At 28.6% G+C, this 19313-nt stretch overlaps 1 protein-coding gene across 1 annotated transcript; it reads right to left on the reverse strand.

Moving 5' to 3' along the window:
* Positions 1–529: 529 nt before the first annotated feature.
* Positions 530–19068, reverse strand: LOC142317475 (protein spaetzle 4-like). Its single transcript, XM_075354041.1, has 5 exons — positions 18718–19068; positions 15540–15691; positions 10124–10633; positions 8468–8590; positions 530–1283 (listed from the first exon to the last, which is right to left on the reverse strand). Exons 1-5 carry the CDS (start codon positions 19066–19068, stop codon positions 1055–1057), a joined length of 1365 nt encoding a protein of 454 aa, XP_075210156.1. The 3' UTR covers positions 530–1054.
* Between the last annotated feature and the right edge of the window lie 245 nt (positions 19069–19313).

Raw genomic sequence — 19313 nt, forward strand, 5'->3', positions numbered from 1 at the left:
TCAAATTAATGAAAGTTGTTTTTCTAAAGGCTTTTCAGAGAAATTATCAGCATCTTCAATTTTCAGTGGCTGTTAATGATTATGGGAAACATTCAGGGTATTTTGAAAATGAATCATACACAATTTTTAAAACATATAATGAATTTTTTATCCACCACTCTGATCAACAGACTGATTTATATATGGTGCCTACATGATTATGTAAAAATATGTTATAACTTATATTTACACTATATAACTAATAATAAATAATTATTACATATTATTCTAGATAAATCTAAATTTTAAAATATAACATCTTTATTTACATATATAATAATATTAAATAAATAAAAAAATTACTGAAGAATAGAGTTAAAACTTCATCATAAATCACAGTAAGATTATTGTTCTAGACAGAAACTTTATTTTCTTGTAGTTTTTATCACCTTACATATTCTTATCTCAATAAAAAAACTTATGAAACAGACGAAGGTATAATTGAATACAGTTTCATATTAATTTTCATTGTAAATTTTGTATGTTTTAAAACAAAGATTTCTTTCTATATTTTTTTTGACGATTTCATAAAAGAATGATGTCTTTAAATTACTTTATCCACTGTTCAGAAGTTTTGAATGGTTAAGCACATGAAATAGTTTATTCAACATTTACCGATTACATAAAGATTTTTTTACAATACACTTCATTAATTTTACAGTGTCTATATTAATTATGAAAAAAAATATACTCACTTTCCATAGGGTTATACTGCTTTCCAATTACAATTCAATTGAGCAATAAAGATAGTATTGTCATTAAAATCAAGTCAGTTATTATACATGTGTGACACTGAAAAAGAGGGAACATGTGCTTTATACATGAATGATAAGACATACTGTAGATTTTCATGGATTTTTAATTTTCTGTATTATCATGATATTCTAGAAATTCACAGATAATTATTGCTTTTATCATGTTATGTTGTTTTTCCCCTGTAATCAGTTATGTCACAGTAAAATAAAATTTAAAAGAATAATATATTTTTCATTGTATACCCAGTAAGTTATTTTCATTAACTTTCTGGCTGTTTTTCTTTGGGTACAGTACGTGGGCTGCGTGAAGTAAGTCTCAGTTCACTAGGAAGATCATAACAACGGCAGACACAACAGGATGGAAATTTAAACCAATCAGAAAAAATACCTCTGCAATCATTGCTGGGATCATATGCTAGAAGACGATGCAGTCTGTATTGCTGTTCACAGCGACAACCTTGTCGACAGAACATCTGCTTGTTCTCAAACCTTAACAAATTTATATTTATTGCATGAAAATCAATGTTTAATATAAAAATTTATATTTATATACATATACACTTTTAGTAAGTTACATTAGAGAAAATATAATTTATTTTATAGTATTAGTAATAATGTCACCGTACCTGAAGATTTTGTGATATTTCACCCAAAAATTATGTTTTAAAAGTTCATTTTTACTTTTATTTTAACCATTTTATAATAGTTGAGCAACTAAAGAAGATTTAAAAAAAAATAATATCAAATATTTTTCTACATTATTAACTTGAAATTATTTTATTTATTTTCCATTAACAGCTTCTATTTTTTATTTACATAATAATCCAATGAAATTCTTATTAGTCATAATTAGCAAACACTCAAAATTCAAGCAGATATGACTTACAGACTTTCAAATGTTAGTAAAAACATATTGTTAAACATAAACAGCAATAGACAGATACTTGAAATTGATATACATTAGAAAGAAAGAAAAATTTAAAGATATCTTCGAAGAGAAATATATACTTTGAGAAAATAATGGTTAATATAAAGTAAGTAAAATAATTCATCAAACACATTTATAAATATTGTAAAATCATGAAAATAAGCAGTATTAATATTATGAATATACGGTATGTACATATATAATTAATATACTTAATGCATATATGTATATAATAAATATTATTTAAATCAATGAATTTATATATATATATATGAATGTTTGTTACATATGTGTTTCTATGCCATTCACCCGATTGCGATGAAACTTTGGTGAAATATATATATATATATATATATACAGACTTTCTTCTTCTTCTATATATACACATAAAAGGCAATGTTCATATGTGTGTCCACTGTAGACTAAAAAACTACTAGTCCAATTTACACACGGGAAAAAGGTAAAGGGGAAATGGGGAAAGGGGAAAGAGAAAAGGGGAAGGGAAAAGAGGCATGAAAAGGGAAAGAGGAGAAGGGAAAAATTAAAAAAATAAAAAAGAGAAAGGGTAAAATGGGGAACGGGAAAAGGGAAAGGAGGAAAAGAGAAGGGGTGATGGGGGGGAAAAATAGAGAAATGGGGAACAGGGAAACAGAGAAATAGGGAAAAAGGAAAATAGGGTAAAAGTGAAAGGTAAAATTTTGTGATTTCCTTAATGTTCAGTTTTTTAATGTTTTATCAAACTTGTGTTTGAAAACAAAATAGTATTCATTTAATATATATATATATATATATATATATACAAAAATGAATCTTTGTTTGTTTGTTTATGCGTTCCTGCACCATTCATCCGATTATTGCGATGAAACTTTGGTGAGTTGTGCGCACGCCTTCGAAGGTTTCTGAATTAGTTTGGACCCGCTAGGTGGCACTGGGGTAGATATATTTCGAAAAATTTTGCCTATGGTCCGATTTGGTTCATATTCAGAATATATGTTACGTGGAAAGAAATACCTCCGTAAAAAAAAAAGGACCCGCTAGATGGCGATGGAGTCGCGATATTTGGAAAAATTGCATCTATGGTCTGATTTGGCTCATGTTCAGAATATATACTAGTTAAATGAAAAGAAAAATTTTGCAAAAACTATAGCAGAGGACAGGGCTAGTTGATACGGAGGCAGGTTGATACATTGTAATTTTTTAAGTGTCTGCTGACAGCAGCAACTCCAAATATATACAAACCTCTTCCTACATTCTATGCCATGTGCTCATGTAGTTTGAGTGTCAAGCTGCTGGAGGAAGGTTGTTTTGTTCATTTTTGTGTTTATGAATATGGAAAGAATTTGGACATTAAATGAAAATATATTTATTTGCTCAGCTGTTACCCACAGAGAAAACGACATAGGGAGTAATTATGGAAACGATGAGTTGTCAATGCCAACAAAAGACAGTTCATCTGAAGAAGGGACTGCCACATCAACAAGGAACAAGATGCCTGCAAATGATCGGTCCAGCTTGAATGAGATGTCTGCAGTTAGACCTATTGCAACACTGAAAGAAATTCGTCCTTAAAAGCGGCTCCAAGAACGCAAACAAACCGGGGTAAAAAGAAGTGAAATCAAGCATCCTCACAAATACTCCTGTAAAGGAAGAAATTCACACTCAGAAGAAGCAAGACAAAGAAAACATCACCATAAGAAAAAGAAATCAAGGCATAAATTAAACTTAAGATAATCAGATAAAATGCCAGCCTCCATGATGCGAGTGGTAGCATCTTGACCTTTCATCCGGAGGTTCTGGGTTCGAATCCAGTTCAGGCATGGCATTTTCATACACGCTACAAATCATTTATTTCATCCTCTGAAGCAATACCTAACGGCGGTACCGGAGATTAAAAAAAAAAGTAAACCAGATAAAATGGAGACAAAGAAATCAAGGAAACCAAAACCAGCTAAAGACAGCAATTCTGATGAGGATTACTTGTGTATAATTTGTTTACATCCATTTAATAAATAAAAACCTGGATGCAATGGGTGTAGTGTATAAAGTGTAAGAAGTAGGCTCATTCTGCATGTGTCGATTATAACAGAACATTTTATTGATGTATTCACTCTAATTCAAACAATGGGAAAGGAAAAAATAAAAAATGGAAAAGGGGGAAAAGAGATAAGGGGAAGGGGGAAATGAGGAAATATAAAAGGGGAATTATGGAGAAAGAAATAGGAAATGGAGAAAGGGGAAATGGGGGTACATTGAAAGGTTAAATTTTGTGAATTCCTTAATGTTTAGTTTTTTAATGTTTTATCAAACTTTTGTTTGAAATCAAAATTGTGTTCATTTAATCTTTATATATTATATATATATATTTATACTCAAACATAGCAACAGTGAAGCATAGCTGGATCTGCAAGTATATGTATAAAAATGAATCTTTATTTGTTCGTATGGGTTTCTAGTGGGTTAGCAGGTGTAAAGTTTTCTGGATCTATTGTAAGAAATGGACTTATGTAATTATTATCATAAATATTATTATTGTTACTGGTATTCCTATAATGTCCTTGATTGTGAAATAAGGATGGGATGGAATTTTATCAATATTATTTTTTATTCCTAGGGGATTTGATGATCCTGATTCATGTAGGAAGGAATTTGGTGTATTATTACCATTATGATAGAATAAATGGTATAATAAAATGAAATGTGAAAAAATTACAATTCATCCGATTGCAATGAAACTTTGGTGAGTTGTGCGCACGCCTGTGAATTTTCTGTATACATTTATACTATACATTTATCCTATATATACAACCAAATCTAGCAATGGCAAAGCATTGCCAGGTCAGCTAGTAAGCAGTATAAAAGGAGGGGCATATTATATAATAAGGAACATTTGCTGAATTTTTTTTTAATCTTTTACTTTTGAGTAGTTACTTAAGAGGTACTTTAGGTCATTTTTTAAACTATCTTTGAGAAAACTATTAAATGGTTGTCATTTTGGTTGTGATTGTCATACCCTGATGGGTTTACATGAAAACATGAAAAGATTTGTTTCTCAATATTCTTTAAAATAGTGTGTCACAAATCTATTCTTTCCATTAAGAATTTTTGAATTGCTCCCCATGGAGATTCCTGTGGCAGCTTGGGTTGTGGTTTTACCAAAAAATAGATTCTTTTGAGGAAGAAGCAGTGCTAAATTTAATCTTTCTATGTTTAACTGTTGTAACGTTATTTAATGATTCCCATTCTTTATTAACAGTATATTTAAATATTTTAATTTATATATATGTTGTTATGTAATGACAAGTTTCAGTTAATTAAAGCTATAAATTTATAAAGGTTTGCTAACATAATAACTGAAATAAAATTAACTATTCTTCTGCAATTAAAATTTACTGTTTTGTTATTGAATTTAAATAAAAATTTATTATTTTAAATACTTTTTTTGATATGGCGAGATCAAGAAAGTTAATTTATTTATTCTTTTTATTTAATTGTAAAGTTTGGTTTATAGTATATTTTTTTATCTTTTGGTTGATATGTTGTAAAGTAATAAACTTAAGTAAATCAGTTAATTGGATATTTTCTTATACAGTCTGTGTAAAAAGAGTTAAAACATTCCACCAAAAAAATTAAAGTACAAACTAGTATAGAAATCAGACAGATGTTCCTGACAAATGTATTAGTTATTATTACTAACAATATTTTTAGCTGATAATATTTATTTATAGCCGACAATATTTTTGAGAAAGATTACATAAACCAACTAATTTTTGTTTAAACTGATTCCTTGACTGATTTACAGTTTCTGGGTAATTTACAATTTATCTAAGAACTCCTATCCTGAGTAAATAGCAGTTTTATTAAAAATTTAAAAATCTTTTATCTGTAAACATACTATAAAAAAAAAAAATTTTACAAACTTCATGTAAGATGTTGATAAATATAGATTTAATACAACTAGTTTAATAATATAGTATCTATGTATAAAATGAATGCTAACATGAGAGTCTTGATTAGAATATTACTATTTATAGTTGAAGAATTTCAATGTGTACTCTTGACAACATTGTTTATTGTTGCTGAAACACAAAATATTTAATTCAAAATTAAATTACAAAAATATTTACGAAGTACTACGAAAATATTATTAATTGAATGTTTTCATGTCTTTGAGCTATTTTGGAACAAAAGTAGTTGTTCAGGCACCCATTGAAGAGGATATTTTAATAAATAATAACAATATCACTTTTTTTTTTGTCTTGCTTCATTTGATTGATTTGATACAACTGTCCAAGATTCCCTATCTAGTGCTAGTCGTTTCATTTTGGTATATCCCTATGTTCTAAATCCCTAAAAATTTGTTTTACATATTCTAAACATTGCCTTCCTGCACAAGTTTTCCCTGCTACTTGTCCATCCAATATCAAAGCGACTATTCCAGGATACCTTAAGATGTGGCCTATAATTCTGTCTCTTTTTTTAGCATATTTTTCCAAATGCTTCTTTCTTCATCAATTTGTCACAACACCTGTTCATTTGTCACTTTATCCACCCATCTGATTTTTAATATTCTCCTTTAGCACCACATTTCAAATGCTTCTAATCTTTTCTTCTCAGATACTCCAATTGTCCAAGTTTCACTTCCATGTAAAGCTGCACAAAAAACATATACTTTCAAAGATGTTTTCTGATGTTTAAACTAATTTTTGATGTAAGCAAATTATATTTCTGACTGAAAGCTCATTTTGCTGTACTATTCAGGATTTTATATCACTCCTGCTTCATCTATTTTTAGTAATTCTACTTCTCAAATAATAAAATTCTTCTATCTCCATAGTCCTTTCTAGTTCTATTTTTATATTCAGTGTCCATCTACTTTACCTCTACTACACTTCAATACTTTCATTTGTTCTTTATAAGTAAAAAATATAATGATCCAAGAGGGATTGTACTAAAGGTTCTTTTTTTGGGAGGGTGAAAAACACTTTCATGTTGGATCATCGCTCAGAATAAAAGGTTTTCATTAAAAAAAACTATTAACTGCAAACAGTCTAAAAATTTAAATAAAAAAAACTTACAACTAATACCACAGATAAAAATTTCTTAAAATTAATACCACAGCTGTAAACATAGAATTAAAATAATCATAAATATTATTAAAATATATATATATATATATATATATATATATATATATATATATATAAAATTTAACTAAAAATAAATAAAATTTTACAATGTCCGAGAAGGGTGTAAGGGCCCCTTCTTGGATAACAAAAATAATAAGAACTGACTTAAAAATTATAACTAACAATAAAACTAAAATATTAAAAATTTAATATTAATATTGTAATACCAAGTAGACCTAACATATAAGTTCTATCATTGAGAACAAACGCGCAACCAACAGTATCGTTCTGTTTTGATCCCTCAGTGTATACTACTGCATCTGGGTTTATCTTGGAAAGAATATACTGAAACATTTGCTGGAAGGCAGTTGGTGGTGTTGATTGTTTATTGTATATTGTAAGGTCAAACATAAAATTTATAAGGTTTATTTCCAACAGAGGATATGAGGTGGATAGGTGCTTGAGGGGTTTGCTTTGTCTTTACCAGGTTTAAGTACTGTTATGATAATGGCTTCTGACCAGCTGGGTGGGAAGACTTGTTCAAATAATAAACCATTATAAATGTTTAATAGCAGTTGTAGCACCGAATTAGGAAGGTGTGACAGCATACCAAGGTAAATGTTGTCAGGTCCAGGGGAAGTGTCACGTGAGTTTTTAAGTGCATGTGACAGTTCACTTAATATGAATGGGGCGTTTAATTTGCCAACCGAATCACCAATGTCTAACAATAATACTTCCATCTGTATCTTATACCTCTGAAAATCGTTATTATACGATGAAGTGGGAGACACCGAGAGGATAGATTTTGCTAAGGTATTTGCTACTGCAGAAGATAATGAAAGGAGTTCTCCTTCATGAATAAGATCAAGAATAGATTGTTTCGGTGATCTGCATTTGCAAGGATTTTTTTTCACACTAGACTTAAGGGATTAGTACTTCAGGTTCTACCTAATATTTTATGCTAAGTAAAAATTTTCTATCTAAAATATATATAAATTGGTCCAAGCTCATAATGTTGTCTTCTTAAATACTTCTTTACATATTACACTTCTTAGGTAAGTATAGAAACAAATTTTATGCTATTCTGTTAGGCATACATGGCTTGCAATTTTTCTAAATGCTGCCGTTGTTTCCCTTCTCGGATGTTCAAGAAGTGCATTGATGTCAAATGACACAATCTGTCTTTTGCTCTTATCATGAGTTATCCCATTATATTTTATAATTTTAATTTTTTATTAATATATCACTTGATGATAATTTTACAGTTGCTGCTAAAGTGTTTTTTGTTCCCTTCTTTACTAAAATATCTGCCATCTCTTTTCTATGTATTCCTTTATGCAATGGTGCACTGAGTAACCACCTTGACTCCATCTGCTGTTATGGAGGAGATGGATCTTATTTACTTTATACTAGGCATAACTGGTCCTAAAGCAATGTTATTGCTTTGATAAGAGATAAAAACAAACTAAAACTTTTGAATGTAGAATCAAAAGCATAGAAATACAAAAGAAATGCTTTAAAAATGATTCTTAACCAACTACCAGAAATTTTTGCCACAAATAGCTGCCTACCCTTTACTTAAGATTCTTAAATCAAAATTGATTTTCAAATAAACTTACGTGCATCGTTCCCAATGAACATACTGTTCAAAAGGATATAAGTTGAGTAGAGCAAGAACTTCTCCTCGTGTATTGTTTGCCCAAAAAGGTGCTACAACCTCTTCTTTAACAGGACATGCATTTCTGACAACAAAAAAAAAACAATTATTCAAAATCAATGAATTAATTCTCTACTGAAAAGACATAATCCATAAAGTATGACAAAATTTAATATTTCAAATCAGTTGAAATATTAAATTTGTACCTGCAGGATGCTAAAACTAGGGTGAAGCAACAAATATGGTAAAGTGATACAGTGATACACAATGGATTAAATAAGGGAATAAATAGATTATTAATTAAATAATTTACAAATAGAAAATCTAAGTATTTTGATCTTTTAAGATAATATCCTAATTCTGGTCATCAATAAAAGAAATACTGAGGAGATAGAAAAGCAGTTAAACTACATTGTGGGTTGATCATCCCCTACTGTTCTTTATCCTTTTCATCAGTGTTCTTTTAATCTGTAATTTTTATTCATTCTTTATTCCCTGATTTACTGGCTTCTTTGGTTCTAACATTTTTATTGACTGGTACCTGTTAGAGCAGCCACTTCCTTAAAGAGGTGACAACTCTTCCTGTGGGTTTTTTCAAGGACTCTTGCTTCCTCTCAAAAAGTTGCTAAAAAGGTGAAGTAGCATATGAGGTGCATACTAAGGAAAACTCCAATTTTTTCTATGGTCTATAACTAATAAGAGATTTGAGTGCATAATAACGGAAGTGAGACTAGGAACGAATAAATAAAAATCATTAGGTGTCTCATATCTCTCAGTTTTCCTTCAACATTCTCCCATTTTATTGCTTTTCCGTGAACTATTCCTGGTGTTGCAAAGAATAAAAGGGAATACAAAATGATATAAGCTAAAACAGTGCATTTATGCATACAATCATTTATGAAGGTAAAATTTTGTAAATCTAAAAAAACGTTTCCATTAAAAGAAAAAATTTTATACCATTTTTTTTTTTTTTAATAACCACATGTTATGAACCAAATTCACATTATTATGGGCTGTAAACCTAAAATATGTCTTAAAAGGTTTTCATTATTGTAACTATTAGTACCTTTTATAAATGAATATAATTTTAACAACCTAACTTTATTCATTTATTTTATTTTGAATTGTTTCATTATGAACTATTAATTTTACTTTTTATGATTTTCTTTGATTCTACTAGGCAAATGCTAAAGTAGGTCATCTATTACCCATGTAATGGCATACCTGCTTATTGCTGCAATGATAATAATGTTTACTAACATTAAGTCAATTTTTATTTCTCTAACTATTTTTTGCTCAAGTAATACATATACAAAATAACAAGTTAATGATTACATGCTAATTTTCTCAATTTCTAAAGTTAGTAGAATCCTTGACATTTTAAAGAACTTAAAAGAGGATTTTATTTAATTTAAGCATTATAAGAAATCATTATATGATAAAAATGTCTGTACTAAGAATGAAACCTGGTGTTTAGACTTTATGTTACATAATACCTTTACACGAACTACAGAGGCCTACACATAGTTTTTAATGGTCAGTTTTTAGGACTAGCATTTTTTTAAGTCAAGTAATACAATAACCAATTAAGTAATTAATTAAAAACAATTTAACCTACACTCCTCTAAGTTTGTATAATGGTGTCTCCTCAGTAGTTTGTTGTTTTTCAAAAAGTTCATGTTTGTATAATTGTGGACTGGAATGTTCTGGTTCAGTGTGCTTGGTAGTCTGCTCAGACTCAACTGTGGTTGACTCAAAGTTTACTTCTGTTGTAAATGGATCATCATCACTGATAGTGCTAGAGCTGAATTCACTACCAGTTGTAGTAATTATTGGTTCCTGTGATGTTATTGGAGATGTACTTGTTGTAGATGTAGTTGAAGGTGTAGTACTTGTAGTTGTAGTAGTTGTAGTGGTAGAAGTTGTACTTGTGCTGACAGTGCTTCTTGGTTCATTTTTTGGTTGGTAATTTTTTAAAATTGAATCATGGAAAGACCACCCAGCTTCACTCTGGTAATCGACATCATTTGATTCAATCTCTGACCTAAGAACAGATATATGTCGTTCATCACCATACATTCTTCTCATCAGCCCATGGTTTTCAAATACAAATCTCCTAACAGCTCTCCTGTAAAAAATAAATAAATAATGAATAAAACTTAAGATTAAAAAGAATAGTAATAAATTTGTCATCACTATTTATAACAAATTTTAAAAAGTTTAAGTTCATTGTAAAAATTATTTTGTATATTTTCTAGGTAAGCATTAAACTTTTGAAATAATTGTAAATATTATTATTATTTGTTATAATATTACTGATTAACTTTTGTTTTTTTTTTTATTTTCTTAATACATGAAAAAAAGTAAATGCACATCAATAATTCTTTCATAAAATTATCAACTATGAAAAAGAAATATACAGAAATAAGAGTATCAGTAACCACAATTTAATTTAAGCTATTCATATATACTCCAAATGGTATGGTACAGTTTTTACCATACCACACCGTAATACATACATGTCTTAATATAATATAAAGCAACATTTGCTTTTAATTGATTTAAAATGCATACATATTTTATTTATAAACCATTATTCAAGTTCAGCAAAAGTAAAGTAAATCATTCATTACATATTATAATATGTACAAAGAATGAATATTTTATGTAAAATTCTGTTGAATACAAGTTAATGAAATAGAAAATTGACTAATTATCTTTTAGCGTATAATGAAAACCTAAACATTATAGAATTATAATCTACAAGCTAAAATTATATGTAGGCCTATAAATGATCACAGAATGTTAGAAATGCATTAAAATTTCTTTGGGGACTATAAAATTTAGTTTATAGCATTAAGTTAGTAATATTTTTATTAGTATTGTATCAAATGTTTTTTGAAATAAGCTTCAGTAGGTGGCCTCATATATTATCAGTAGATACTCAAAATTAAAGTATTACAAATACATTTTCAGGTTCTGCTAATTACAATGGTATTCTAGTTGAGTTTTTTTTTAAAGTAATAATACAGTTAATATTTTTAATTCTTTGAATAACTATCTGCAACAGTTAGGATATTTATTATGAGGTAGAATATGTATTACTCTATTTTGTATTAAGAATAACCTTCTGGAATCTGCAGAATTACCCATAAGAGTTCACCATATCTAAAAAGAGATTTAAAAAATAAAGCTTAATAAATTATTCTCATAGTTTTTACTAAGTTTTATACTTGGCAATCTACAATCTGCATTTCGCAAGTAAACAAGTTCATGTTTGATGGCACATTTATGAAGCTCTCAGAGCAGTGTTTAATGATGTTTATTACACAAAGAACAGTTTTTTATTGATAACTTGTTATCATAAAAATCTCTTTGAACATTATTTTAACAAAACATTAAGGTAATTTTCATTGGATAGTAAATAAAACACTACATGATAATAAAAAAATGCTTGAAAAGGAATATTAAAGTTCTAGGCAAAATATTTTTGTATAAATTAGGTAGTTTAAGACATAAAAGGGTGACAGTTTTAAAAACAAACATTTTCATTTATAGAAAACACTATTACAAACATGTCTGCATGCACGCACATGTGTACGAACAAAACCATATTTATCGTTATACATAAAGTATAGTTTGTGTGTGTGTGTGTGTGTGTGTGTGTGTATGTGTATGTGAGAGTGTGTGTGCATGCATGGATGTGTATTTTAAATTGGTAAATAAAATTCTACTATCTATCTGTCTCTTTAGGTATCACTCCTGAAAACACCCATCTTGAATGAAACTTGCAGGTTTATTTAATTTTTATCTGATTGAAATTTAAGTAATATAGCATTTCAAAAGTAGGGTGAAGGGTTCAGCCTCACTTTTAGGCAGAAACAACTTTTGCCATTTTCTAATATGAATGTAACTAGTAAAAACTTAACAAGAACATGAACACAATTTAATATTTATAACATAAAAATAATTTAATATTATCTTATTTTTATATTTAATTATTATTTTATTTATTTATTTTATTTTTATAACAAATAAATAAATTAATATTTATAACATTAATTAAAATCATATTATTCCTGATCCCAGGATTCTTCAAATTGGTAATGGCTAAAGAAGTTTACAAACACTAAATAATATTTCTAAATTCTTTGAAGTTTTAAAAATCCTGATGTATTCAAGTAAGTTACTCACAAGTTGAGAGGAGCATATGAAACGATATTCATGAAAATTCTGTAAGTACAATTTCATTTTATTTGTTTTATTATTCATTTAAAACACATTGTTTTTTTCAGTATTATTTTTGAAGAATTTTTAGTGTTTCAGTTTAAATTTGCTTTCAACTGCATGTTCTAACTAATCTTCAAATTTATTAATTTATTAAATTGTTTTCAATTTTATTTTTTCTATTTAAACTTTACGTACAACTAATGTCATTAAATTGAAATAAATGGTTTAATTATACTTTATTTACTTTACATCTTTCAAGCTCCAATCAGAACTAAATCCAATTAATCTGGAGTACAATTTTATTATAACCAAAAATACAAATGTATAAAAAAGATCATTTAATATTTTTATTATTTTGTTATAAACACTATTTTGTGTTTAAAAATATGTAAAAATTTTTTTAATCGTAAAATACAATTGAATAAAAGAGTAAGACCAACGATTGACGTGGGAATACATTTAAAAGAGCTGAATGTAAAATATCTAAAAATGTTAGACGTGCTGAAAGTTCTGTCTAACACTGGTTAGGAAGCTGATCAAGTATGTATGTTTCGCTTCTATCGAGCTGTGGTTGGTTTCCGTTTGTACTGCAGCTGTGTGGCTTATTCGTCCGTATGGACCATCGCTCTCAGAATGCTTGATGTAGTCCATTATTCATTTGTCTGCTTTGTTACAGGTGCGTTTTGTTCAGGCCCAGTGGTAAGTCTACCAGTGGATTGTGGTGAACCAACTCTTTGGTATAGACGAAACCAAATGATCTACTCCTATGTAGCTTGCATTAAAGCACAGCCAAACCATCCTACTTTAGATGCGGTGTTCTCCAACCAGCATCTTAATCTATATCAGGAACGCTCAAGATCTACTGCCTCGCTAGGCATCAGAGCTCATCACCTATTTTTATTTCTAAATATATGATTATCTCCAGTTCTATTGGTTACTTAACGTTAACTCAATGTTAGCATTATGTTGCAGACGATATGTACTCCAGACACCATGTTGTCTGTGATATAGTCTATTATATCTGAAATGATTCAGTGTAACACAACTGTGAGCTTCTGCTGATTCTCCGCCATATTGAAATTTCAAGAAATTTCATTAATGCATTGTTTGAAGAGGCCTGTTCTTAGCCTTGTATAGGTTACAGGTTTTAAAGAGGCCTGTATGAAGCCTTCTTTCACTAATTGTGTTGTTTCGAATGATCTTCTGTTTTACGAAGAGGGTGGTTTGTAATGAATGGCAGAGTGAGTGGAATGATGTCATCAACAATAAACTTCATCCAGATCAGAACACTGGAGCTCTTCATGCAGAAGTAATTGTTGAGAGGAGGTAATTATTTTCCATTTGTGAATAAAGCACACTAGGTTCATTCATGGATATCTCATGACTCAGACATAAAACTTCTTTTAGTAATATTCTGTCTGGGCGCTGATAATGACACTTTGTTCTGTGCTCAGAAAAAAAAGTATATACACAATTGTCAAAACACATTATCCTACTTCTACAGTAAGTTAAAAATGCATTTTTACCAGACAATGCAAATACAAATAAGTTAGATCACCTACGAGTATCTATAAATATCTACGTGTTAGGTTTGTATATCTAGTATGAGACTTGTTAGGTTTAGTGTGTTAGTAATTTAATGGTGAATGGTATGAGCTTTGTTTAAAATTATCCTGTTTGTGTTTGTGTATATATATGAGTGTGTGTGTTGTGTTTTGTGTATGTGTGTGAAATAATTTGCTTTGTAGCTGTAGATGAATGTTTATTCTTACTGACCAATGTACTGGACTCAGTATTTTATATATTCTTGGGTTATTGTGTTTGTCAGTAGTATGTCTATTTAATATGTTGTGTAATATTCTGCATTTTGTTATAGTTTTGAAAGCAACACAGTAACCTACTTTCCTGAAAATTTTGATAATTTTGTATAAATGTTAATTGATCTATAACTCAGCTGACAACTGAAAGTACACGTACTGCAATAGTATTTACTAAATAAAATAATATGTAAAAAAAATATATCATGTATTATATACATGCTTTAGCTATACCAAGTTGTATGTATATAATTTTCCATACTTACTAACTTACCTTCTGTATTCAGGTCCAACTGATTCTTCCAAAAATATTCCATAAATAGCTTCTTTGTCTTCTGTTACATTATACTTTGCTCTTTACAAAGTCCCTAGTTCTATTTATAATATTTTTCAGACACTACTTTTCAGACATTTTTTTTTTACATAACAACCTTATTCAAACGTAAATAAGTAGAAGAAGAATTATCTTGATTAGATTATTTCAATCATCATATCAATCTATGAGAAAACCAAACTTACTATAAAACAACACAAAGACTATGCTCATAGGGTTTTTATGTAGCTTAAATAAAAGCAGTCTTGCAGAAGAAAACCAAGATAGAAAATGGGGAAAGAAGTCAAATTTTTTCCAGTAGGAAATTTGTTGTAATTGTAGTAGTTTAAAATCTATGGTTTTAACGTCTTTTTATTAAAATAAAGGACAGAAAAAATTCTTAAATAACATAAAGATTAATCTTACTTTTATTAACTCAGAAAAACTACACAATTAACAATCTATAAGAAAAAAAGAAGAATAAACAAGATTAATTATTTTTAATCATATATTTATTAATTTATATAAATTATATTTTTCTTTGTGATCAAATTTAATTTAAATCAATTAATTTATTCTAAAACTAATGAGTTTTGAAAGAGTAATGTCATTTTCAAAAACTTAAAGAGAAATGAATTTTTTGTCTTTCTATTATATTTTGTTAAAAAACTAACCACGGATAAGACGATCCAGGTATCGTACACCAATTACGACTTCTGAAGTCACATGGAAGGTCAATTCTACTTTTAGATGACCTGTAGGGCTTTGAACATGTTGTGTAGCCATCATATCCATATGCAGAGGCTGAGACAACACTAAGAAACAGCTAAAAAAAAATAAAAAAAGTAAAAATGTTAGATATACATAAATTTCCTCTATTGAGTGGAAACAGTGTATGTATTATCAGTGTTTCCATAGAATAGAATACCTCAGTTTATTGCTTTACAGTGCCCATCCCAGTCCTTTATACATTTGTGACAAATGTAAAAATGTGTTTCTGATTAAGTGGCATCTGATTAGCATCTGAGAGTAATGATGCTAATTAAACAGCAAATCTTTGATGAACTGGAGAAGATGTCACTCTAAGGGTGAATATTACAAGAACTTTGGATTTTTCAAGAATATTTGAAGAAGACACAGGAAGCTACTTTACTTCTTCCTTTTTCTACTAAGTTTTGTGTAGGGTGGCTATAATTCTTAAGAATGGCGATGTTATTATGTGAGTTACTTTGTCTCATGTTAACAACTGTTAGGTTATGGCACCCAACACAGATAAATATAAATATAAATATAAGAAGATTGTCTAATATTTCAGTAGTAGGTCTTCCCTCTTAGTAGAATGTGAACAAATTTTGAAACATAAGTCTGGGCATATTTAGTTTTCCATCTCTGTGTTTCTGTCTTTTAACTAAAATTTTCACTCTTTAGAATGGCTTAAGATATTTTAATAAAATGTAGAATACAAGTTATTCTACAAAATAAATAAAAGGAAAGTTAAAAATGATAAAATGGTAGTTATGTTAAATTTTGAATCGTCACTTAAACATCACTCTTATTAAATCTGGATTATATTAACTTAAGATTCCATATATTTTACTGTACATGGTATTACAATCTTATTTGTTTATATAGAAATTCAAACAATCAAGCTCAAACAAAAATTATTTGTGCAAAAAATAGTTCAGTGCCAGGATTTCTCTGATTGAAGTAGTGTTTACTATGCCATTGCTTATTGATATTTTAAATGCGGAATGTATTTAATTGAAAATAATGTTGATTAATTAATTGATTTTTAATTATTCTAGAAGTCTTCAAATATCCAAATTTATTGAGTGAAATCCAGTGGCAGCTGCATTCCTTTTTAAGTAGCGAATTAAGTAATGACAACTGGAATCATGTTTTTTTAACTTTTTTCAGTGTTTGGCTTGAAAAATTCTTTTTCTTTATAGTTCACCTCATAATCTTGAAGCTTGTGGGTGAAAATATGGTAAAGAAATATCATAGCAAAGAAAAATGCCATGCCTTATCAGGATTAGAACTGTAAAATAATCATTCAAAATCCGGATGAAAAGCTAAAATACTACTTTTCTACCATAGAAATTGGCATTTGTAGTGAATATTAATTCAAGTATGTGAACAAAGTTTTATTAAAATATGTCAGTCAGTTATGGATGTATGAATTTTTATTTAAAAAAAAAAAAAACAGACAGAAACATGTTTAACATTTCCAGAAATATGTACTAATAAGATTTTTTTTATGATAATATGAGGAACACAATACTGGAATATTAAATAACTTTTTTATTTTATTTATTTATAAGATACTACCAGTTACTTAATGTAAAAACAATATGTTATGTACTCAATAATAGTTATATTTATAATAATTAACTCCAATTAATAACTAAGTGTAATTAAAAATGAAAATGTAATTAAAAATCAGTAATTAATAACTAGAAATATATATAATAATAAGTAATAAAAATTAGAAAAAAAAAAAGATTTTGACAACCTGAGAACCAAAATTCAAGAACTTGTGCCGGATTACCAACATATAAATATGTATAACAATACTTCATATTTCATTCAAATAAATAAGTTATTACAGACATTTTTACCCAGCACAAATATGACACTTGTACAAATATAACATCAAAATGAGAAACTTTTTTCTCAAATCAGATTATTCTGAGAGAGCATATTAGATCGACTTAAAAAAAAAAAAATTATATATATTTTGAATTTTTTTAAAAGTACCTTATTAATCAGTTATATCTTAGAATTCGAAATCTGAAAAAACAACTATATATGGATCCTGATTCATCTGATAATATGTAAACACCTTTATTTTGGAGATTATCCAAAATATTTTCATGAAAAAATTCAAAAGATTATGTTACTGCAATGATTTAGCACACAAAGCTTTCAACTTTACCAATGTGAACGGTTGGTCATATCTTTACATAATATACATATTTGAATAAGATTATACGTACTTGAAAGTTTAATTTTTTAATGTCTATCAACAGAACTTATGAAAAACAAAATTACATACAAGATAATATAACATAATACACTTATCATACATCCAGGTTAGTTTATAAAAATAGTGTTTTTAATTAGTTATTAGTTGATCAATTTCACTACACTGCTCATTTTGAATATTATTGTTTGCTGTAAAGAGCAGCTTTTCCATAGCTTGTTCAGAGTAATCAAGATGACCAAGGTATTTTGAACACAAATTACAATCATAGAAAATATCTATAATAAAATTTTAATTAAAACAGACTTCATAAATCATTATTTTCACTGAACTTCTTATATCTCAGCAGAAAATTGAAAACATCCCTTTTTATACATTACTTAGCAATTAATTAATCTTTCAATTGCATTAATCTTAAAAGTTTTTTATTACTAAGAAGGCCATGAAAAAATGCTTTGAAGGTTATGAAAAATTGGTCATTTTTGGATGAGCAAAAATTAAACAAATTTTTGTGCTCTACTTTACAATGTTTAAAGTTGGAACTTTAAAAATTAAAACAATAATAAAGGTAAAGAAAAGCTTCATGTGATTGGAAACCTGTATGTCTTCTTCTTCTTCCATCACGGTATAGGCGATTCACCTGTTCTGGTTTCAAAGGGTTACCAGCGCTTTCTTAACTGTCCCACACTTCTTTTGCCTTTCAGTTGATAGTGTATTATTTCCTTGGAGAACCTTCTGTCTACCATCCTATTAACATGGTCCTTCCACCTCTCTCTGTTCTCTGCAACTGTGTTGCACAAGGATAGAACATTTAATTCTCTTCTGATATCCTTGTTCTTAAAACGATTTTGTCTAGTGCACCCCTTTACCAAATGCAGGTATGTCATTTCCATTGCCTGAATTTTACTGAGCTGTCTCTTTGATAAGATCCAACCCTCAGAGCCATACAACAGAGCACGAACAGCCATCACTTTATAAAACTTCATTTGAGTCTCATTCAGCACCTTCCTGTGCAGTGTTCTCCTTATTGTTCCACAAATGGCTTGAAATCTAGAGATCTTCTTATTGCAATCTCTATCGTTCTCGTAAGTAATATCACAGCCTAGATAATTAAAATGAGACACCTGTTCAAGAATCTTATCTCCTAGAATGATTTTTGATTTAATAGGAAACTTTTCCAGAAATGCCATGAGTTTTGTCTTTGTCAGGGATATCTTCATATTATATTGAGAGCTTAAACCATTCAGATAGAACACAGCCTTCTGCAAATCATCTTCTGTTCTTTAAAGGATTACCTGATCATCCACAAATAAGATGTTATTGATGGATACATTAGGGTTTATTTGTATCCCTTGGCTCACTGCACTCTTCCATTCTCTACACATTTCATCTGTATATATATATATATATATATATTAAACAGAGAGGGAGAAAAAGGACAACCCTGCCGTACACCTCTATTTAT

Source organism: Lycorma delicatula, chromosome 1, assembly GCF_047948215.1.
Source record: "Lycorma delicatula isolate Av1 chromosome 1, ASM4794821v1, whole genome shotgun sequence".
NCBI lineage: Eukaryota > Metazoa > Arthropoda > Insecta > Hemiptera > Fulgoridae > Lycorma > Lycorma delicatula.